Consider the following 23,839-nt stretch of genomic DNA (forward strand, 5'->3'; position numbering starts at 1 on the left):
ACTGGTAAACAGGTTTTGCCAGTGGTACAGTCTGTGGTATTTTTTAAAAAATCTACAAAACCAATTTGACTTTAGGTGACATTGTGGCTGAAAAAATGATTATGAACAGAATGGCTGATGATGTTTCTGTTGTATCATCTTTTGCTCTCTGAAACAATAGTCTGTCTCTACCATAAATTTGCTTCACAAAAAGTGGTTACTAGGTGTTCCGGTACTACTGAGCAAGGGAGAGGAAGAGGAAGGGAGAAATATAGAGACAGTTTGCTTACCACTCCTATGGAGAAATAGTTGTTGATGATACTGTATGGTACGGGGTCCCCATTCTCCTCCTTGTCATTGGGGATGACATCAATTTGCCATCGATCCAGCATGACCTCGATACTGTGTTCAATGTCCTTCAGAACTTTAATTAAATTGCCGCCTTCATAACCTTGGGAATGGAAAAAGATTGTATGTGACAAGGAACAGAATATCACTGATGGAACTGTGAAACTTCACAGAGGGAGTAGTAGTGTTACTGCAATAAGAGAAATGAGGTAAAGGTAGAGGTAATCCCTTGACATGAATGTCTAGTCATAACTGACTGTAGGGGGGGGGGGAGGTACTCATCTCCATTACTAAGCTGAAGAGCCAGCATACTCCAAAGACAAATCCAGTGGTCATACGGCCAGCATGAATGCACCGAATGCTGTTACCTTCCCACCAAAGTGGCACCTAATTATCTACTTGCATTTGCATGCTTTCAAACTGTTAGACTGGCAGAAGCTGGGACTAGTGACAGGAACTCACCCCATCATGCATTCGGGCCTCGAACTGCCAACCTTCTGATCTTTTGATCATCAGGATTGGCATCTTAACCACTAAGCCATCACATCCCTTAAGAGAAATAGTGAAAAACAAATCAGGAACAGACGATATTCCAGTTGAACTACTGCAATCCACATTGACAGAGTCAACTCTAGTGCTAATCAACATATGTCAACAGATATGGAAAACAAAACAATGGCCAACAGACTGGAAGTGGTCAATATACATCCCGATCCGCAAAAAGGGAGATACAAAAGACTATAGCAACTGTAAGCACTGATCTCCCCTGTAAGCAAAATTCTGATCAAAATTCTGCAACATAGACTCCAACCATACATGCGAGTGAAAAATCCCAGAGGTCCAAGAGGGGTTCAGCAAAGGAAGAGGAAGTAGGGCCCACATTGCAAACATACAATGGCTAATGGAGTGCACCAGGGAATTCGAAAAGAAAATAAGCATGTGTGTTATAGATTGCAGCAAAGCCTTTGACTGCATAGATCATGAAAGGGCATGGAATGCCCTTAAAGACATGGGAGTGCCAACACATCTGATAGTTCTGATGAAAAATCTGTAGTCAGGACAAGAGGCTACTGTCAGAACAGAACATGGAGAAACAGAATGGCTCCCAGTTGGCAAAGAGGTCAGACAAGTTTGTATCCTTTCAATCTATTTGTTCAAATTGTATGCAAAACATATTATAAGGAAAGCAGGCTTGGACACAAAAGAAGGAGGAGTGAAAATAGGAGGAAGGAATATCAACAATCTAAGATATGCAGGTGACATCATATACCAGCAGAAAATGTCACAAACCTGGAACACCTACTAAGGAAGATCAAAGAAGAAAGTGCAACAGCAGGCTTAATGTTGAACATAAAGAAAACAAAAATAATGACCACTAAGGACCTTCACAAGTTCAACCTAGACAATGAAGAAATAGAAATAGTAAAATAATTCCCATACCTGGGATCAAACATTGATAGAAATGGGGACTGCAGTCAGGAAATCAGAAGAAGATGAAGAATGGAGAGGGAAGACTTGAAAGAACTAGACAAGATCCTAGTTCTGCAAAGATATACAACTGAATACAAAAGCTAGAATCATACAAGCCATCGTTTTCCCTATTACCATGTATGGATGTGAGAGATGGACAGTTAAGAAAGATAATAGGAAGAAAATAAATCCATTTGAGATGTGGTGCTGGAGAAGAGTGTTGAGGATCCCGTGGACAGCCAAAAGGACAAACAAATGGATCCTAGAGCAGATCAAGTCGGAAACCTCCCTGGAAGCCCAGATGACCAAAATGAGGCTGTTGTCCTTTGGACACATCATGAGAAGGGAGGACTCATTGGAAAGACAATAATGTTGGGAAAAGTAGAGGGAAGTAGGAAGAGAGGAAGGCCACATGCTGGATGCATGGACTCTATTAAGGAGATCACGGGTATGGGTCTGCAGGAATTAAGCAGAGCAGTAGAAGATAGGGGGTCTTGGAGATGTCTCAACCATAGGGTCGCCTTGAGTCGAGATCTACTCGAGGGCAGTTAACAACAAAAGTAGTGTTACCAAAGGCTTGGTAATAGGTGTCACAGTGGTATGCAAATTTTTATTTATTTTTTATTAAATGAAGGTGGGTGGTCATCAAATATTAAGAAGTAGTAATAAGACCAATAATGATTTGGGCTCCAGTGCAATGATAGTGAATATAAATGCAAGCAAAAGATAGATTGATAGATGTTGTCGTTAACTGCCCTTGAGTCAGCCTTGACTCATGGAGACCCTGTGGATGAGACATCTCCAACTGCTCTACTCAGGTCCTGAAAATTCAGTCCCATGTCCTCCCTGACTGAGTCCATTCATGTAATATGTGGCCTTCTTCTCTTTCTACTTCGCTCTCCCTTTCCAGGCATAATTGTCTTTCTAATGAGTCGTGTCTTCTCATGATATGGCCAAAGTACAACAGGCTCAATTTGATCATCTTGGCTTCCAGGGAGATTCTAGGCTTGATCTGTTCAATAATCCATCTGTTGGTCTTTTTGGTGGTCCACATTATTCTCAGCACTCTTCTCTAGCACATTTCAAATGAGTTGATTTTCTACTTATCCACTTTTTTCACCGTCCAGCTCTCACATCCACACATGGTGATGGGGAACACAATGGCTTGGGTAATTCTAACTTTAGTGTTCAGTTGTATATCTTCATGTTTTAAGATCTTGTCTAGTTCTTTCACAGCCCCCCTTCCCATTCCTAGACTTTTTCTTCTTTCTTGGCTTCAGTCGCCATTCTGATCAATAGTTGATTCAAGGTACAGGAACTCTTTAATTATTTTGATTTCCTCATTTTCTAGGTTGAATTTATAGTATTTCTTCCATGGTCATTATTTTCATTTTCTTTATGTTCAGCATTAAACCTGCCTTTGCATTTTCTTCCTTGACCTTCCTCAACAATTGTTCCAAATCTGTGGTTTTGCCCCCACTAGTAATATGATGTTGTCCACATATCTAAGATTGTTGATGTTCCTGTCTGTCTGTCTATCGATCGATCGATCGAAAAATGTAGATTAAAACTAAACTGGAGTTAAAATTCTCACTTAGTTCTGTGTAAGATACTTGGGGATGTGGTTGGATAGCACATAATATGGTAGATATTATGTTTAAAATATTTTTTTGAAACAGCACATTTTGCAGTAATGGCTGATTAAGAGCTGTAAGGGATGGTGAGTTTCCGGTGGTGCAGAACATGGACAATGAAAACTGGAATTAGAAACACCTGACAGGTTTCAGTAGCACATTGGTCTGTTGGCAGGAGGGATCACTGGCAAGTCCTGGTGTGAGATCATGCTGAATGACCCAGTAGTGTTAGGCTGATTTGGGAGACTTACCTCCTCCCCATCGTAGACAGCGAGCAAGGTCATTGCCTGTCCCCAGGGGCAGGATAGCTACAGGAGGGTGCTTGGCTAAATTTAGCTTATCTGGAGGAAGAGGGAGAAGGAGAGGGAGAAAGAAAAAAAAAAAAGAGAGAGAGAAGTTAAAATTCATATGGCTTCCTACTTTTACATTAACTGTCTCAGGATTGAATATACCAGTGGCTGAAGCACAGCTCACTGTAATTATATTTTTGGGGGGTACACTGGCCTGAAAAGAAAAAGACAAACAGTGTAGTACCACACAAAACATGCCTAATGTAACACAAAACATACCTAATCTAAAGGGAACCTAGAGCCTAGGTATTCCCCCCTTTAAAGTCCTCAGAATTCTCCACCCACTGTTGATAGTGTGAGAGTAATTTTGGGAGTTGTAGTCCAAAGAGAACAAAGGAAACAAGGACAAAAGTTATATGCATTGGATTACAGGTCCATAAATCTCCCAGTCTTCCGATCTGCAGGAGCTGTAATCTAAAATTAGTTACAGGGATCTTTATCCTTTCTTCTCCTTTATGGACAACCCTTTTTGATATCCCAGGTGGCATGATGGTACAATGCTGATGTACAATGAGTCGGCAGTGTGATGAGCTAACAAGGCCAATGTGATTTTAGGCTGCATCAATAGAAGTATAGTGTCTAGATCAAGGGAAGTAATAGTCGCACTCTATTCTGCTCTGGTCAGGCCCCACCTGGAATATTGTGTCCAGTTCTGGGCACCACAATTCAAAAAGGATGTTGAGAAACTGGAGTGTGTCCAAAGAAAGGCGACTAAAGTGGTGAAGGGCCTGAAACCATGCCCTATGAGGAATGCCTTAGGGAACTGGGGATGTTTAACCTGAAGAAGAGAAGGTTAAGAGGTGATATGATAGTCCTGTTTAGATATTTGAAGGGATGTCATATTGAGGAGGGAGCAAGCTTGTTTACTGTGCTCCAGAGAACAGGACCCGGAACAATGGATGCAAGCTCCAGGAAAAGAGATTCCACCTCAATATTAGGAAGAACTTCCTGACAGTAAAGGTTGTTCGACATTGGAACACACTCCCTCAGAGTATAGTGGAGTCTTCTTCCTTGGAAGTCTTTAAGCAGAGGCTGGATGGCCATCTGTTGGGGATGCTTTGATTGAGAGTTCCTGCATGGCAGGGGGTTGGACTGGATAGCCCTTCTGGTTTCTTCCAACTGTATGATTCTAGGATTCTAAGGAATAGCTCCTGATGATACATTCAGCATCAACTACAGTTGCTTAGAATATGTTACTCAAACAAAAAACAAAACAAAAAACAGTAAATCTAACAAATAAGAAACACACACACGTCTCAGCTTAATATTAATATTAATAATATTCCTCCACTTCACTCTGAGGATTAAAGAAGATGGTCCAACCCATGAGATTCAAAGCCAGATTCTGAGAATGCTACCCCAAAATTGGCAGGTTGCTATAAGCCATTGGCAGGGGCTTGTTTTAGGTTTCAGTTTGCACAAGGCAGAACAGCTAATTATTGGTTTATAATCTTTCAGTACTTTCACAGTTCATAACCCTTCTATGGATTAGGGATGTGGGTGTGTTGACCAATTACTGCCTTAGCTCCCTTGTTCACCCCTTTTCTTTGCCATAGACAGCACTTGGGGTATACCATGTGTTCCAAGCAACTAACATGATTTGATCCAGCATTTTTCTGGATCCTAATTTACCTATGCAGTCCAGGATCCACCCAACAGTCCCATCACCTCCACAAGCCAGAATACGGAAGTCTGGGGCATCACGGAAAAAGTTTAATCTGAGAAAAATGGAAGACAAAAAAAAAAAAAAAAGGAATGCAGATTAGAACTGGCTGATTGTCACACTTGGGAAAGAACACTGAATTCTTAGAAGGCATACAAAGATGAATGTGGATGACGGGCATGTTAGCCTTGCAATTCTTGTGAATCTTCATAATGCAACTTTTGCTGATTCCAGTGGTGGCTAGTGGATTTTCTATTAATAGGGTGGTGAATCCTCTACAGATTTTAGTTTGAACTTAAAGAGAGCTATCCAGGGTGATAAACATCCACAAAATGTGTTCAGCTCCTTTACAGTTCAGACTAAAATCAGAATGGATCCATTACCTTACTGTCATGGAAGCTAGCAGCTCCTGCTGAATAATTCTCAGGTTAACAGTAGAACAATTAAGGAAACAGTAAAATATATTGAATAGGGAAGTTATGCAAGGCAATTCCAGGGGAAGGGCCATAAAGAAATACATAAAAAGTCCAGCAATCAGCCTTGGCCAGCAATAACTTTTGTTGAGATGACTCATTTGTAGCAAAGCCATGCCTCTTCGTCCATGGCTCTACAGTAAAGCTGGAGGATGCATGGGCGGCCAGATGTTGCTAGACTACAACTCCCATCATTTCCCACCATTTGGTGTGTTGGTGCGGCTGATGGGTATTGCAATTCAACAACATTGGGGGGGTAGATGATCTCTATCCCGGTCTGTAGAAACCCAGAACCCTGATTTCAGAAAGACAGGCACAGCAAAGATCACATGTTCCAGCACTGGTTGTATATGTACTTTTTAAGAACTGGCAGCAGGCTGAGTACTTCACCCTAAGGCATATTAATAGGCTCTCTGTAGGGAAGGAGGTGAAAAGGAAAATGGGATAGAGAAGGCAGAGGAGGGGAAAAAGAGGAGAGAGCAAAGAGGAAATGTGGAAGATAGAATGAAGGAAATGGGAAGGAAATGGAAGAGTAGGAATGAGCTGGGGAACAAGGAAGGGACACAGTATGGGCCAAGCCTGTAGGTCCAAGGAATGACTTGCAGTACCCAGGAGTAGGTCCCCCTCGGTCCAGGTTGTAAACTTGTCTGGGGTTGAGTAAGTAATGAAACTTTCGATGAACCCTAAAACGAGTAAAAACAAAGAAAAAAGCAAACACAAGAGATAGTGGAACGTGCAAAGGAGAGCCAAGGCAGATGACTACTCTTTCTTGGGGTCAGCAGTTCCCCACCTCCACCAGATTTGCATGAGTACAAAGTTGTATGGAAGGAATAGTGAGCAAATTTTACTGACATCTCAGTAGTGCTTTCAATGCACTACTGTTGGCATTTTATGCCATTTTATACAGTTTTTAGCTAGATTAATTTTAATTGTTTTTACATTTTTATTGTAAAATTTTAAAAGCAATTTTATCTGTGAGCTGCTTTGGGTCACAAACAAACAAACAAACAAAGCACTGCAGAAACTTAGTAACTAATTTTGTGGAAGGACCTTGCAGCATGTACAGGTCAATTCAGAAAACATAGGGCCAAAACATTTTGTCACATACTTTGGTCTATGTATCAGATTTTATTTTCCTAAATAGGGGGAAGAAGACAAAACAGATGTGTGAAATGGATGGGGACAGTGCCATTGGGGTGTGTGTGTGAGAGAGAGATCTCTATCTCAGCTGTAGTCCCAATCAAAACTGTATTCTGCCCCAAAGCACTGTCCTTCACCATGGGATAAAAGCTCTCATTAGTGTGAATTTCCATTGAAGGTGATTTTCTCCCATTGTGAATGACAGGTGCATCCCTTCCCAGAGTTCTGATTAGGACTGTATGCGAGACAAAAGTTTAACGTCGTTTTCCCCACCTGCTAGAATCGCCCCTGAGTCAGCTGTTTAGGAAGAATCTGCTACATAGGACCGATCATCCTTTCTAATTTGGCCCTCAAGATGTTTTCAGATGGATGCTTACCACTTTACACAGCTCAAGCATTCCTCTTATGCCAAGTCCCTTCTGAAACACTTGTTCCTTAAGTATTTTGATTTTCATTCCTTCTTACCAGGCAAAGGACTGGTAGCATCACAGACACTGGCCAATAAGCACTGGTTAAACTATCAAAACTACCTGCTGCATTTCCAGCTGCAATGGACATGCTGTGTGGAATAATAATTGCATTCTGCAAATAATACAGTGTTATAGTTGGAATACATAGAAAATCTGATCTGTCTGTGACAGAAGCAATTCTTTGAGGAAAGTTTTTTGTGGTTTTTTTGGGCTAGGGAAAATATTAACACAGGTGAATTTATTGAGCCAAAACCTGTCTCCTGTCCAATTTCTAATTTCTCTATAGAAAATAGGGGAAACCTACCTTTCTCCTTGCCTCCCTCCACTCTTGGGGTTCACAAACACCAACAGTGGATGTGTTCCAGGGTTAGGGGTGATCTGAAAAACAAGCTCCAAATTAAACAAGGAGTCTCCTTTTACAGCATACAAAACATCATTCATGCAGCATGGGGGAGAATGAGTCATGCGGAGACAGAGGAAGCACGGCAAGCAACAGGCAGTGTTGGGCCAGGACCATGAAGAACATGAAGAATCACCAATCTGTGCACCTATCCAGATTCACACAGATTATGTGGATTGTCTTGCAGCATATAGATCAGTTTGCTAGTCACTAAACTGTATAATGGGAACTCTGAGCAGAATTTGTTAAAGTCACTTTTTTGGAGGACTACAGTATATTCCTGTTTGGGGGGGTATCTGGGAGTTCTAGTCTAAGTAATATTTCTTCCAGACTCTGTTCAAATACGTACATTTTAAAAACACATTAGACCAAGGCAATGGTGCTCCTCAATGTGAAGCAAAAAATAGCACTCCCTCCCCCAAATTTAAGGGACATAGTATAAAAAGCCAACAAAGCTAGTTCATAATGCAGAAAATCCCAAGTGTGCTTTCTTCTTTGGCAGTATAAATACAACAGTGCGTTAAACAAGTAATAATATGCTGCTTTTTCATGACAACCCCGAATGTATTGTCTCACCTGAAGTAATGCTAGGGCTGGCCCTGGACATTACTGAGACAAGTAGTGGTTCTTATCCATAGCCAATCTTTTTTTTAAAAAAAAAAAAGGGAGAAAGGAATAAGGCAGTTGGCAACTTTAGGAACATGGGTTCCAGTCTTAAAATGCACAACTCATCACTGCTACTATCACACAAAGGGTATCCCTGTACTGATTTTAGGAGGAGTCTAAGGTGCAGGGCAGCCTGGAATATCCTGGCCCGAGAGCTGCTCCAACCCTCCCCTGTTGCAAAGCCCTCCATTCTGATGCTGGGTGGCTGACTGCATGTGCATCCTGCTGAGCCACCTGGCATGTCTGCTGCCACCACTAGTCACTTCACTCTGAGGTCAGAATGAGGCACCCAGTGATGGTGACATGGCTGGCCACTTAGTTCTGATCCCAGATCGAGTGAGTGGAGGCTTGGCGGGACATATTACAAACAACCACCTGGCATCATGTTGGAGGGCTCCAGATGTTCCAGGAAGGTCCAAAGAAGACAGGGACTTTTTCAAATCCAAGAGGTAAAGAAAGGTAAGAGAAGTAAAACCTGGTTGTGGTGCTGAACCTGTTGTCTGGTCTGCTCACGCTAGAACTGCGCTTTGGGCCATACGTTATCCAGTCTCCTTGCCAAGGGAATGGGGGAGGCTATTGCATTTGGCCCGTGTAAACAGCACCTAAAAGATTAATATAGTCTTCTCCCTTGTATGTCTTTCTCTAAAACTGGCCAATAATTTGGGCAAGATAAACAAAATGTCTTCTCCCATATGCACCCAGTGCATGCATGAGTGGCAAATGGCTGTGACCTGCCTACCTGCAGTCCATGTCCATCCAATGTGGTGGTGTTGTATCTGAAGGTCAGGGTTGTGTCATCTGGAGTAGTGCTGGATGGTGATTCACTGTCGGATCTTCTTGGGTGGGATTGCCTATCCTTTGGAAGAGGGGGGAAATGCATAAAGACTTAGAAGTATGGACGAAAGCCAGCAAATAACAAGGAGGTATTAACAGTATAAACAAAGGTGGGGAGGGGGAGTTACCTAACTGGACTAATGTACAGTGAAAAGACCATGGAATACCAAGAATTAATTATGTATAAAACATCTGCATTAAAATGCTGTCCATAAAACAACACAGAACACAGTACTGCTACACAGACACCCATTAGTACTACACTTCATAAACTGCAAACAATCTCTATTAATACAGTGGTCTTGCAATGAATAGTCCTGAAGTCCTGAATCAATTCTCCAAAAAGAGCTTAAAGTTGTGTACATAATGATGGCTCGAGTACTTGACTTGCTTCCTGGGTTGATACTGTTCCAAGATTTACATTAACTCCACAGCTCCATAATCTCCACAGCTGAAAAAACTCAAAGAGGCCCACACGCTTATACTTGTTCTTCAAAAAATGAAATTCTTGAACATGGCTTTGAAAAACACACACCTATGCAGCGTTCGTGATATTTAAAGACACTAAAAAGTAAACGAATTCAAAACACTTAGATTATAAGTGGGGCCCTAGGACAAAATACAGTTCTGCACATCAAAAAGGTGAGCATGTTTTACTTAAGTCTAAGGATGAAGAGGCTGAAAAAGAAAAGTTAGCATCAAACAGAGGAATCTCTGCTTTAACTTGGGTCTTTCTTCATGTGCATGGGGGGTGGGGAGGAAGGAAACAAAGCTTCTGCCTGCAATGAAATGCTTGGTTTGGCCTAGGGGAGGTAAGGTGGGTCATTTTAAGTATTTGCATTTCTGGCCTGAAGGATAACCATAGGTTACATTACATGGCTGCTATAAGCTACTCAGGACTGCCCTCTACCTGCAATAATAGAGATTCTCGCACCCAGAAATCCCGCCAGGATAGGCATGACTGAAAAGTCAAACGACTTTATCACACAGGAAAAATTGGTGGTTTAAGCAGTGAAAATCACGTGAAAATTGCGCAATTGCGATTAACATTTTCACACGCATCACAATTAAAGAGTCATTCTCCCATGGGATTTCCTCGTAAATGATTTGTTGCTGTTTATTTCCTGTTTATTCCTGGGATAATGTCACTCTAATTGCAACATTGTGTGAAAATGTTAATTGTGACTGCACAATTTTCACATGATTTTTGCTGTTTAAACTCCCGATTTTCCCCGTGTGATAAAGTCCAAACACAGGTGTTATTGCACACAGCTGTGGCTGGACAAGTGAAACCTATTTGCAGCCCAGACGCCAGCCACAATTATCTGGCATTTTTCAAAAACAGGAACTTGCTGTTTTTGAAAAGCTGCTGGATAAGCACAGCTGGGGTTGGGGCTGCATATGGGTTGCACTTATCCAACCACAGCTGTGTGTGATAATACCTGTGTTTGACGTTTCAATCCCGCATCTATCTTGGTGGGATTTTGTGGGTGTGATAATCTCCAGTGTTGCAACAATTAATTATACCACTGGGTTGTTGTATAATAGGGGTGGCAAACTTTTGGCCCTCCAGTTGTTGTCAGACTGTAGTTTCCATCAACCCTGACCACTGACTAGACTAGTCAGATTAAACTGTAGTCCAACACTATCTGGAAGATTGCCAAATTCTGTTCCTTACTCTTTGCTCAGTTCTACACACACTGTGAGGATAAAAGCAATGGATAACAGCGTGTTTACTGTCTCAGTTTCAGCCCAACTTCAGATCTGGGTGTGGGGGTCTAATGACTCTGGGTAACAGTGCTAGTTTGCTGTAAATCACACCCAGAATTAGTGTTCATTACACTGTAGGGCTGTCACAAGGCACTTTCTTTCAATACACATGCAAATCACTCCTGTATTCCCAGGCTCACACAGTATATATATGTAACCAACTTTTTCCAGGCAAGCATTCTCTGAAGATGCCAGCCACAGATGCTGGCGAAACGTCAGGAAGAAACTCTTCTAGAACATGGCCACATAGCCTAAAAACCCTCAAAAAATGACGGATGCCGGCCATGAAAGCCTTCGACTTCACACTTTCTTTCAGTCACAGCTCCTCCTGGCTTGGAGTTTGAGGACAATAAATGTTATTTTCTTTAGAATCTGAATTATAACACTTTTCCTTCTTTTACAAAAATGATCACATTAAATAAAATCTGAGCTAGAATGAGAGGGCGCTCTCTTTTTTATTGCTACCTTTTGGGTGTATGAGTGAGTGAAAAAGAAGCTGATGTCTAATCCACCTACAACTTGATGTCTCCACTGATTTCTATGTGCAGGTCTCACATTCATATCTGGAATATTTAAAAATGCCAAAATAGCGATCTATTCCACAAATGACTCTTTGTACCCTCCACAGATTTTGGAAAAGTTACTTGTTAAAACTAAAACTTATAGAATCCCTCCCCCCGGCCCGGACGTAGCCCCAAAAAGCAATTTTCCCAAGCTCTACCCACTCAGACTTAAACACCTCACTGCCACCATAAAACCTTCTTTTGGAGAGTTAGAAATCATAGGAGACTATCACATGGGGAAGATTAGGGGATTAAAAAGCATTTTCCAAGGAAAATCATGCAATCATTGTGAAGATTTTAAGACAATGTTGTGATCTAAGAGGACTTATTCCAGGAAAAACCAGGAATGCTCCAGCAATAAACCATTCATGGGGTTTCACTGTGAATGGCTTGTTGCTGGAGCATCCCTGGCTCTTCCCAGAATAAGTTCTCTTGGATGCGTTACAGACCACCCAAAACGGGCAGTCTCGTGCCGCTGCCAGTTGCTCCACGAGGGAGCCACAGTAGCCAAACCGTGCGGCTCCCTCGCTGAGCAAAAAGAAGCCCCCAAATGGCGCTTCTTTCCATGGTGTGGATATGACGCTGCAAGGCGCCAATGGTGCATTCGCAGCGTCATATGCGCCGCGCGACATGCGGATGCAGTGTGTCCACTACGTAAAGATGGCAGCCCCCGTGTGGAGCGGGCGCCGCCATTTTGTACGGACTGGGTCCGTATTAGGGTTAGGAGCGTCCAGAAGGGATGCCCCTTTCTAACCCTAATACGGACCCAGTCCGTACTTTATGCCCGTCTGTAACGGGCCTTGGATTGCAATGTTGTCTGAAAATCTTCGCAGTGATTGTGTGACTTTCCTGGGAAAATGCCCTTTAAATCTCCTTATTTCTCCCGTGTGATAGTCTATATGAGTTTAATAGTGCATCATTAGGTTGTCTTGATAAGTGAGAAAACAAATATGAGTCATTCAGTCAATCTCAAAGGTTCTAAGCAGACTCATTTACCAGAACCACTGGACAGATGTTGGAAGGCAGTAAGATGTGGTCCTTCAGCTGCCCGCCATCACACTCAGGTTTCACATGAGAAGCACATTTGTTGTGAAGCTGCAAGAGGAGAGACAGAGAAGTCATGTCAGTCTCTCCTCTTCACAATGTCCATATCATTCTCTTTATCCTTTTAAGAATTTGCAGGCTTTTCCTTTATTATGGCCAAGAAAAATCAGCATCATCTCTCTGAAATATTTGACATGTCAAAGAAGGCTCTCTGTTTGTCAGGCAGCGTTTGGTCTCCCCTGTTTTTAGAAAAGCAAGCAAAGCTGTCAGATCAATCTTGTCAGAATTCCCTAGAAAGGTGGCGAGAGGGATTTCCAAAAACAGTGATGCTGGTGGATCCTGAGTCAGTGAGGTGGTGAATCTGCTCTGGGTTTAGTCTGAACTTAAAGGTGCTATCCAATTGGGGGTGAACTGCCACCAAGACATCATTGTCATCATCTGCCACTGACTACTTCCATTTGAGTGTGTCACATTAGTTCACATTAACATTAATATTAATATTACTGAGAGGTTAAAGGCCATTTTCCAGTTCCTTTGCAAATCACTTTAAGGATTGTGATGATGAGGGCCTGAACTTTCAAATTTATGACTATTCTCTCTGACCAAGCAAGTAACAAAGTCCAGCCATATTCCATAGCTTCTTACTAGCAGTCAGTGTTAATGGCCATTTTATAATCAAGAGATGAAACAAGAAATGGAACGTACCCTACAATGTATCATAGATGAAAGCTGGGACACATGTGACCCAGCAACATGAAAGTGTAATCAAGATGGAAAGATAAATGACAAAGGGGAAAACACGAACTAGAAAAGGCTACAGCAATGGGCTTTTGTCAGAGTCTACTGGGAAGTACAAGATTCTGCCCATTACTCTCCCCCTCCCCTTTCTAGTGAGTTAATTAAGTGCAAATTTTGAACTTTTCACTTTGAACTCAGTTGGCAGCAATTGAAATAAGCTGCAAACAAAGGGGAAAAGTGGGAGGAGGAGAGAGAAACCAAGATGTTTTTGAAGCAGCTGAAAAAGTGGGCTGAGAGATGATTAGTCAGGACTGTCCTTGCCAAATCGAGAGCATTGGCACATATGAAATAACCATTATACAAAAGAGTGCCATGAATATTGCCATCACAGATGAGACTTGTCCTGAACAATGTAAACCTCCAGCAAATTCAGTTAAAAAGAACATCATACTCTCTTCACGTACTCACTGTGATTTGGCACCATGCGCAATGTAATCCGGTAATGCCCTGATAGCATTTGATGCTTTTATGACATCGATCACACTTGGCTGGGGAGTTCCCTTCAATCCATGTGTGCTGCATAACCTAGAAATGAATATGACAAGGTGATCCATACTGGAAAAGAAATTTGTATATGATTTAATATTGTGAGGCAGAAAGGAAAAGAAAAATAGTCTTGAATATGCATCACAATTAATTCCTTAAAATATTTCTGGATATTCTTGAAAGTCTGGGATAAATGACAGATTGGGAAAATTTGAGGAAGTACCTATGATATAGCTGTCTTGATTTTATGGAGCAGCTTTGCCTAATGGCCAGGCATACACAAGTAATATTGCACTGCTGCATTTTGAACCCTCCAGCTAATAAAGAAGGCTACTTCTGATAAAAACAAACAACAACATTTGTATAGCCTGTGGACTGTGTGCGATCTCCAGCCTTCCCTCAACTGTCTAACTCACCCAATGTTTCTCACAGTTACAAAAGGAAATTTTTGGAAACTAGAAGCGACTTTCTGGTCACTCCTGTTTCTATAGAAAAGGGGAGGCATTTCTGGCCCAAAATGGGACAGAAGGAAAAAAACATTCAATATATTTAGATGTACATCTATAGTGTTAGTTGTAATGGTTCCAAAAAGTAGCTTTCTCCCCTTGGTGCCTGTATCCTGCACCAGAAGAAAAGACAAATCAAAGGGTGTTTACCTTTAACATGTTGGTGCAATGATAGTGCTACTATGATGATGTGGATAACATGATCTGCATTACACGTGGCCTAGGCAGATAGGAGATGTTCTGTGAGCCAACATATGTATAAATGCTTTACTTACATTTGTGTTTCTCTTGGATTTCACGTAAGTGCTGATACAGGGGGCAATGTCTTTTGACACACATCTTTCATGGACTGTGTATTTACAAACTGTAAAGACGAGAAAGACACATACACACAGAGGGTACATCTCTACATTCATCCTAAATTTGGTTTCCAGTTATTTGGCAAGACTCACTTTTCAAACCTATATTCCATACACTTGTCTGAGATGGGATATAAAATTAAAAAGTTATTTCTCAAATATGTCATCTGCTATTTTAATCCTGTAATCTTAATCCTTTCCTTGTTGTATTCAACGAACAGGGCAAAACCCAGATGAGTTACACACTCATGTAAAGCTTGAAAAACTTATTTTTGGTGGCTCCCAATCTCAAAAACCCTAATCAGCACAGCCACAACCATTCTGTTGGGGAACTCTGGGAATGGCAGTTCCCATAAGCATTGTTTTCCAGCTTTGCACTCAGCAGCCAGCTTTGCCCATGTCACTCTTCCATCTCCAGTTTTCTACCTGCAAAACCTTTACTGTAAGTTGGGCAACCATGTTCACAATCCTATATAAACTATTTGAGAGAGAGAGTGGGGACCAGTTCTGGCTCCTCTTCAGTTCTTCTATGCCAAAATTTAGCAGACAATGAAAGCCACGTGTATTTGTTTATCTGGCTGTTTCTTGTTGTATTCTGGAACCATGTATGGTCAATTCTATTTCATTATGTCTTTGGACAGTGCTAGCTGCCAGTTTCCATGTCTGCCAGCCAGTGAATCTGCAGTGGAGTCAACTCTGAACTTTAAAGGACCTAATCACGGTGTTGGCCCTATTTGAGGGGTTTCAGCACCTTGGTTAGCTTCGTTAAAGTTCAGGCTAAAACCTAGGACAGATTGATTGCCCCACTGACATTGGAGACACCAGTTGCCACTGCTTTTGGAAATCCTTGTCCCTGCCTTCCTCAGACAGTCCCCCCACCCGCTCACCTACAAGTGGGTAATAGCCAAGGCATTCACTAGGTTAGGGATGGGACACATCTAATGCTTCAAATGTTATCCTGCAACTTCTACCAATGCTAATGGTGAGAGAGTCTAGAAGCTCTAATCCAATAACATTTGGAAGGACATCTGATTCCCATCCCGCTTTATGGCTACAAAACATGGTCACTAGCCTTGTGCATATAGCAGAACAGGGCACTTACAGGAGCAGCACAAGCCTTGTTTCCGGACACCAAGCAGCATTGTGCGACAAAAGTTGCAGTAGGCAGGCTTCTTGAAGTGCTTCAGTCTCCAGGCGTGCTGCCCATCATCCTTGACATTCTATAGAGTGAAAAAAAAACAAAACCATAAGACTCACTCAGAAGATGCAGAGGCAATCCAGCAAGAGCTCTAGCTCGCTCCACTTGAGTAAATTATACTAATGGTGGAGAAGAAGAAACTTTGGGGGAAGTACTTTGTAAAACGTCTCAGAATGGGAAGATACAGTCCAAAAATAATGTTTGCAAACTATAGAGGGGATACATGTGCTGGGACCACCCTCTCATCCTTGACCTTCTCATTTTGATGAAGAAGGTCTGAAGGAAAGCAGTATGCAAAGGAATCTTGTACTACCTTTGAGACTAATTGAGAGAAAGAAGTTGGTAGCATACATTTTCATAGACTTAAGTCTACTTTATCAGATGCAAGGGAAGCAGGTTACAGTGCTGCATGCCTTTGGAAACTTTGACTGTGTTGGGTTTATGACCACAGAGAGGACTGTAACAGTGTCCAGCCTGTACTGTATCATGACCTTATCTCCTCTGTAGTTAGAAATTCCTAACAGAATTTCAACAGGGTTGGCATGAGAGCTGACTGAGTTGTGTGGAAGCCTAATGGCCTAATATTTGTTGAATCTGCTAACTTCAGAAATGGTTGAAAACAATGAACAATAGAGACATGCAGCCAGAAATCAGGGGGCCTTTCAGAATATTATAGCATTATGATTCCATTTTTACTGCCATGGTTCCATTTTGTGGAATCCCAGGATTTGCAGTTGAGGGAATTCTCACCAAGAGAATGTCATGGAACTACGAACCCCAGGATTCTATAGGATGGAAACATGGCAGTTAAAGTGGAATCTTAGTACTATAATTGGAAAATGTTAAAGGGCTCCTGGTGGCATGGCTGTGGTTGTAGTTTTTCCAAGGTCACAAATCAGTCTGATGATGAAAGACAGATAAAACCTGCCAGCCTTGAGCTATCTCTGCATCGATTACTTCCTTCATGGCTGTAGCACACACAGACTTTCCCCTCACATTGCCATTCTCCACCACAGCATAGTTACACTGGTGTAGCATACCAACAGGATTCCTTATTCATTTTTAATCACTTTTCCCCCTCTACTTAGTAGGCTTCTTTTAAAATGTCCAGTTCTAGAGTCAAACATTAGTAGAACAGGGCTTTACTTTGAGGCAAATATTACAAAGCACTATAAATCAGTGGCATCGCTAGGGGGGTGCAGGGGATGAAGCTAGCACCAGGTGACATCCTAGAAAAGGGGTGACAGCCGGTTGGGTCCTCCTCCCACTGTGTTCCTCCTGGCTTTGCTGCAGTGGCATGAGGAGAACTCCACTGCTGTGGTGAAGGAGAGGGCTGAATGTGTCTCTCCTGGCTTTGCCATGGCAATGGAGGCAGGAATGGGAATGCCACTGCTATGAAGACTGGTGTAAACAGTATAAACACACTGCAAAACTGATGAGGTTAGGTAGATGGTACTAAAGGTACTTGTGGCATAGAATGCTATTTTCCCCAGGGACACAAGATTCTGTGTTTTAGGGATGTAATTCTTCGCTAAGTTCATTCTCAAAAGAAGCAATGAGTAATTTTAGCAATTTATTTCCTACTGCAAGGGACTACTTGAAAACTGTGGAAGGTTTGAAAAACTATTCAGAGTTTTGGACCTATTCTGCACAAAATTTAGTGTGGCATTTATGTGCAAAAGGTAGCACTGTCTATACAGGAAAACTCATTTTCTACACAGAAAATATTCACTGGATTCCTATATGACATGTTACATTACAAAATTTTATGCATACCTAGCTATGTAGCAGAGGCACTAAGAAACCTCTTGACTGAATTGCAAAGGTAATGGGACACCAGCAAGTGCACCTGATATATACTATCGTGTAATGCACATCAATCTCTGATGCACATCGGTGATACACACTGATGCACTGATGTGCATTGTGCACCAATACGCACTGCAAACTTTGGTCCAAAACACACTGCAGAAATAATCCATCTTGAGACCTCTTTAACTGCCTGTGGGCAGGGCTGGCCCTCCCTGAGACATGGTGGGGCTTTTCCTCTGGGCCACTTTTGGTTTCGTTTCCGAAGAAGAGTCCAGGCGGTTGAATGCTTCAAACTTTCCTCAACTCAGTGCAATAACAACAAACACCCACGTGCCCAAACAGTTCCCCTCTCAAACCGGTTGCGCCACCGGTGAGGACCCTAGTTCAACTCTTCTAGGTACTTTCTGGTGGGGGTCTTGACTCCCGCGGGGCCTCCGGCCTCATGTGCTTCTCCAGGCATTCCACCTCAGCTTTCTCCTGGAGGACTGGTCCGGGGCGTTGTTCCCAGTGCGGTCCACGGGGGTGCCACCATTCACCCTCCAAGGTCTCCCCTGCTTGTCTTCTCCAGTCTCCCTCGTGGGGATAACAAAAGTCACCCTCTCTCCTAGGGTCCGGCAACACCACCTCCTCATGAGGGCCAACCTGAATGTGGCTATGTTTTCCCTGCAGGGAAACCGGGCACCCCACTTGTCCTGGGCTCCGCGTTACCCTACTACTCCCTGCCACGACCGTCTCCGCATGTTCCAATCTTCTGTGTTCCAGGCCCCTCCCCCTCTCGACCACCTGTCCCTCATCCTTTATAGCCCAGCCTTCCGGTGGGTCATTCCTGCCTCCTCCCTTCTCCCCTGGGTCTCCTTGCCCCTCTGGTTCCTGAGCCCCCAATCAACCCTCCCTCCATCCACCTGACTACACTGCCCTGGATCAATTCTAGGGAATTCTGGGAACAGTAGTTTTGTGAGACATTTAGCCTTCTCTGTCAGAGGCCTCTGGTGCCACAATAAACTACAATTGCCAGGATTCCCCAGCACTGAATCAGGGCAATTAAAGCAATCTCAAATTGGATTAATTCTTCAGTGTGTTTTGGACCTTTATCAGCCCTGTACTGAATATGGACTTCATGCAACAGCACAATTTTGATTCTTGCAGACGCAAGTCCACTTACAAAGACGTAAGGCTCCAACAAAATTCAGGTCCACATTTCTACAGTTGTTGCTATGGCTGGAAACATAGATTGCATGCACTTTTTTTTTACCCAGAAAAACAGCATTTTTTCTGTAGAAAGTAATATGTCTCCAGAGGAACATTATTTTCTGTACAGAAAATGCTGTCTTCCATGTAAAAAAAATCCATGTGTGAATTTTGTGGAGTAAGTTCCAAATCAAGGTTGTTGTACTTTGGCCACATCATAAGAAATCATTTTATTTATTTATTCTAACTTATTTATTATGACTTCTTACTTTGATAGCATGGAAAACGGATGACAATTTGGTCATTTTAGTGATTGGTAGTAGTTTTGTTATTTGTTCTATTGATCGTATTTTTAGATAATACTGTATCTTGTATTTTATTGTTGATTTTATTCTCTGTTGTAATCCCGCCTCGATCTGCAGGGAGAGGCGGGAAATACAAATAAAATTATTTATTTATTTATTTATTTATTTCAAAGATTTATATGTCACCTTTCTCCCACAATGGGATTCAAGGCAGATATGAGCATGAAAGACAGTAATGCTAGAAAAGGTAGAAGGTAGCAAAAAGAGAGGAAGACCACATGTTCAGTCAGGGAGATTCTGAACCTGCAGGAGCTGAGCAAAGATGTTGAAGATAGGAAGGCTTGGAGATTTCTCATCCACATGGTTGCTATGAGTCAAGGTTGACTTAAGGGTAGTTAACAACAGCAAGTTCTAAAGTGTAAAAGTTCTTGTCGGTCCAGGATTCTCCTCATCAGGATTTCGCAAGACTTGAGAACCATGTTCTTCAACCATTTTTTAATATTTTCTAGTATCTTTCCATTGCGATTGTATATGTCTTTTGCTCTACTCAACTGCAGCATAGTTGTAAACTATGCAGCATAGTTGTAAAAAATCAACCAACCAGATCTCTCAAGCTCAAAGTCTACCAACCCCTGCTCTGAACTTTGGCATAAGTTAAACAGAAACAGTTAATTAAAAAATTAATCAGCGGTCTCAGTGGACTTCTACCTTTGATTCCTAAGATGCCGGCACCGAAATGGTGTTGATTTTTCAGCAATTTGAAAGGAATAAGACAGAGGCATCATTTTTTTTCCTGCTCTCCTACATCTCCTGGTCATTTTTTTAAAAAAAATAGATCATTAGATAAATGTGTATTAAAATTAATATGTACTAAGCAGAGTAAGAGATCAGTCATAGTTATTGAAAAAACCCTTGTGTGTAGAAGGTTTCATTGAAAGCAGCATGCACAGATATGGCCTGGTGCATGTAATCAGAAAAAGAATGTTTAGGAGTCCTTTATTACAAACACATGTTTATTATATCAAACATTTTTGGACAGTGGTAACTGGCACTTCCATTTGAGACAGAAGGGTGTCTGTATGAAAGCTTCTTTGTAGCAACTAATTCCTCTCAGTTTCAAGTCATAAAAGCTATTCCTTTGTGTGTTTAACAAGATAATGTGTAAAAGTGGGTGCCTTTTCCACAGTCATGCACACCCACACATGCAACAGCTACACTTGCAAAATACCGCTCTGCTTAGCATAGCAACTAATATCTTCTCTTTAAAACTGAAGAGATGACTCCACATACCTCCTTACAGAATGACAAATATCTGTAAGGTGGAATCGAGCTCAGTCTTTTTAAACATCAAAACAAAGATCTCAAATCCAGGGCTAATAAGTTTCTCAGACGGACACCAAACATTCATCACAAAAAGTGTGCCTGAGATAAAGGGTCCATTGCACAATCTTTAGATATTCCTTCCTTCATTATTTAGTTTAACTGAATAATACCATCAGAAAGATCACAACATATGATCCAAGAAATACTCTCGAAGGACACATTTATGCAATCCTTTCTAACTGGGACTGAGGCAAACCAATCCAGATGGTCTCAGAGGTGTGTTAAATTCATGGACTTTCTGGTCAATGAGAAAATTGCATGAAGGACTGTAAATATTAAATCACTCTCAGAAGTTCCTAAGGATGAGAAATGCCTTTTAAAAGGCATCAAATGTAATAGCTACGGCATGCTCACAGACAGAAGGACAGCCACTCTTAACTTGCCTTGAGCACCAGAATTATGAAAAAAGCAGGACTTTTTCTTTCTTTTTTGAACCACATACAGGTGTTTAAAATGGCTCATATAGATCCCCCCCACAAGGTTTGGTGTAGCAGCACTGGAAAACGATTCTTTCCTTTGTATTACCTGTCCTGGACTAATCCATTTTTTAGCTGATGAGTAAAGGAAATAAGAGTACAGTATCAACAATCTTACAAAGACTAGTTGATGACTATATTGGCCATAGCTGCTAATGTTGGGCCTTCTGGGATACAGGATTATAGAGATAGAACAGAATAAATGCTTTCTATTCTTGGTGTAACAGGGATGAAATGTGCATATTTCTGAATTATCATTCGGGTGAGCATTGAAGAATGGGTCCCTTATATATCCTGTCTCAGGTGGATTCAGGCTGAAAACTATCATAATAAAAAATAAAATGAACTATAAAAGGTAGTTTATAATCCTAAACATTCCATTAGACTTAACTTTAATTTTAATTAAAATGAACTATAGTTGCATCCTTCACATGTTCTTCATATTATTCTGCATGGCTTTGGTATTAAGTGTTTTAGATATTGTGCCAATAGTAGAACTGGTTAGTTATCTTTGTAGATAGCTGTGCAGTAGGAAGCTGTTTGAAAAGCTGGCTTTTGCGGTTCTGGCTCCCCCATGTGGTATTATGTCTACAAGACACTGTATAAAACGTTCCTGCTATCATAGACTTTCATTTGTGCTTTTGTACAAGGCTTGTTCACCTCAGTCGGGACTGTGCATGAGATACATCTATATTTAATAAAAAAATCTCTGTTGAGTTCTCTGCTTAGTTATGTCAATTTTGATAACAGTTTCATTGTTTGCTTTTTAAATCCTATTATTTTGCTGGAACCTAGTGTTCTGTGTTTGATAGATAGATCGATAGATAGATCGATAGATAGAGATGTAGATAAAGAATTGGGAGGAATTGGGAGACAAACGCAGGAGTCAATGTATCTTAACATATGTGGGTGGCAGTAATTTAGTAATAATACTAAAAGATGATCATGATCTTAATGTATTGTTAGAACTTCTAGTAGGGTGCCTTTCCCATACAGGCTCCCGAGTTAGACTTGAGGGACTTGACAAAGGCCTTATTGATTGATATCATTGCATAATATCATAAAAATGGACTTTCTCAGTGGTGTCACTTATCCTTTAAACAAAATTCCCTGTGTGGTTTGTTGCTGTTCACCCTCTTAAACAAAGTCCCCTGCATGGTCTGAGAAGAGAGGAACTTGTCCAACTTCAAATGGCTGCTGCAGACATGTCTGTCTGTGTGTGCCTTCTTCAGCTGTTGAACACTGTAGTGGATTTTGTAATGTTTAATTTATTAGCTATAAATAGTTTTTGATCTGTTTTATATTGTTTTAATTCTGTATTAGATGCATATTTTAACATAAACTGCTTAGTGGTGCTGCTATGTCAAGTGGCATACAAGCACTGTCAGAAAATAAATAACTTCAAAGTAAGAGTAGTATTTCTTTCATCTTCCCAAAGAAATATCCAGTGGAGTACATTAATTGTAAATAATTCTTTAATTCCTTTTCCTGAAGAATACTGCTGCTTTCCTACAAACTGACATTGCTGATTACTTTTCCATCTCTCGCTCCATTGTGTATCATGCTCTTCTGTCAAACTACTCAGGGCAGCATTCACACAAGCTTCTCCTTTTATAAACATAAGAAGCTGCCTTAAACTGATTCAGGGTCTCAATCCATCCTGCCCAGTATTGACTCCTTTGACTGGGAGTGGCTCTCCAGGGTTTCAGGCAGTGATTTTTTTCCAACACTGCTTTAACCAGAGCTACCATAGGCCAAAACTAGGACCTATGGAATAGTCTTTGTTCTTCTCTTCTATACACATGGCTATTTTAAACAGAAGCAGATTTTGAAACTACTTATTTTGAAGTGACTTTATAGTATTATTGGGCTCAAAATATAAATTTATAATAATAATGGATGCAAAAGACAAATGGCATGAAACTGAATTACTATATAAATGAACCTGGTTTGACGACTGTAACTAATTATCCAGCTAGAGATGAACATGTTTTCAGTTAAGTGCTAACAGTAGGCTACCCTCTCTTACACCAGACCTGCTACTCACTGTTTCCATGCCCAGCAAAACTAGCAGGGGGATGGTGGTCATACCACCCCTAATCCACTCTTCCAATGTCACAGTTCCATCATGATCATAGTCTATTTCTTCCATCATCTCTTTCAAGATCTGTGGAAAGCAAAATCCATTTAGAACCATCACATCCCCCTTCAACATGCAAAACTGCAGTGATTCTACCAATAGGCCTTGTACATTGGCACTGAAAATCAGAGCTCATGCATGGGGAAGAAGAGTACAGGAGGCCTCCAGCCAGAGATGGAGCCCTATTATTGCATGAAGAAAACCTTGGAGGCTGAATTTAGGTCACGATTAGGATATTTAGGAAAGCTGTTTTTTCTATCTCTGTATACAATTGTATACAATTGTCCAACCCATATCAAATTTGCTTGAGATGAAGCTGCTATTGAGAGAATCAGAAATGGTGCTAGACCAGAACAAGAAATATTCTGAACTTGTTGCTAGCCA

At 41.4% G+C, this 23,839-nt stretch overlaps 1 protein-coding gene across 4 annotated transcripts in view; it reads right to left on the reverse strand.

Moving 5' to 3' along the window:
* Positions 1 to 23,839, reverse strand: part of DGKG (diacylglycerol kinase gamma) — a 124,446-nt gene that overhangs the window by 57,150 nt on the left and 43,457 nt on the right. For all 4 annotated transcript variants that reach the window (XM_042458001.1, XM_042458002.1, XM_042458000.1 and 1 more), the window contains 11 exons: positions 23,363 to 23,482; positions 16,056 to 16,173; positions 14,870 to 14,958; positions 14,011 to 14,127; positions 12,757 to 12,855; positions 9,333 to 9,449; positions 7,832 to 7,905; positions 6,526 to 6,600; positions 5,414 to 5,499; positions 3,683 to 3,772; positions 270 to 430 (listed from right to left, as the gene is read on the reverse strand). In XM_042458001.1, coding sequence (XP_042313935.1) covers positions 270 to 430; positions 3,683 to 3,772; positions 5,414 to 5,499; positions 6,526 to 6,600; positions 7,832 to 7,905; positions 9,333 to 9,449; positions 12,757 to 12,855; positions 14,011 to 14,127; positions 14,870 to 14,958; positions 16,056 to 16,173; positions 23,363 to 23,482 — 1,146 coding nt within the window. The remainder of the gene's footprint in view (positions 1 to 269; positions 431 to 3,682; positions 3,773 to 5,413; positions 5,500 to 6,525; positions 6,601 to 7,831; positions 7,906 to 9,332; positions 9,450 to 12,756; positions 12,856 to 14,010; positions 14,128 to 14,869; positions 14,959 to 16,055; positions 16,174 to 23,362; positions 23,483 to 23,839) is intronic.

This window comes from Sceloporus undulatus, chromosome 3 (genome assembly GCF_019175285.1).
Source record: "Sceloporus undulatus isolate JIND9_A2432 ecotype Alabama chromosome 3, SceUnd_v1.1, whole genome shotgun sequence".
NCBI lineage: Eukaryota > Metazoa > Chordata > Lepidosauria > Squamata > Phrynosomatidae > Sceloporus > Sceloporus undulatus.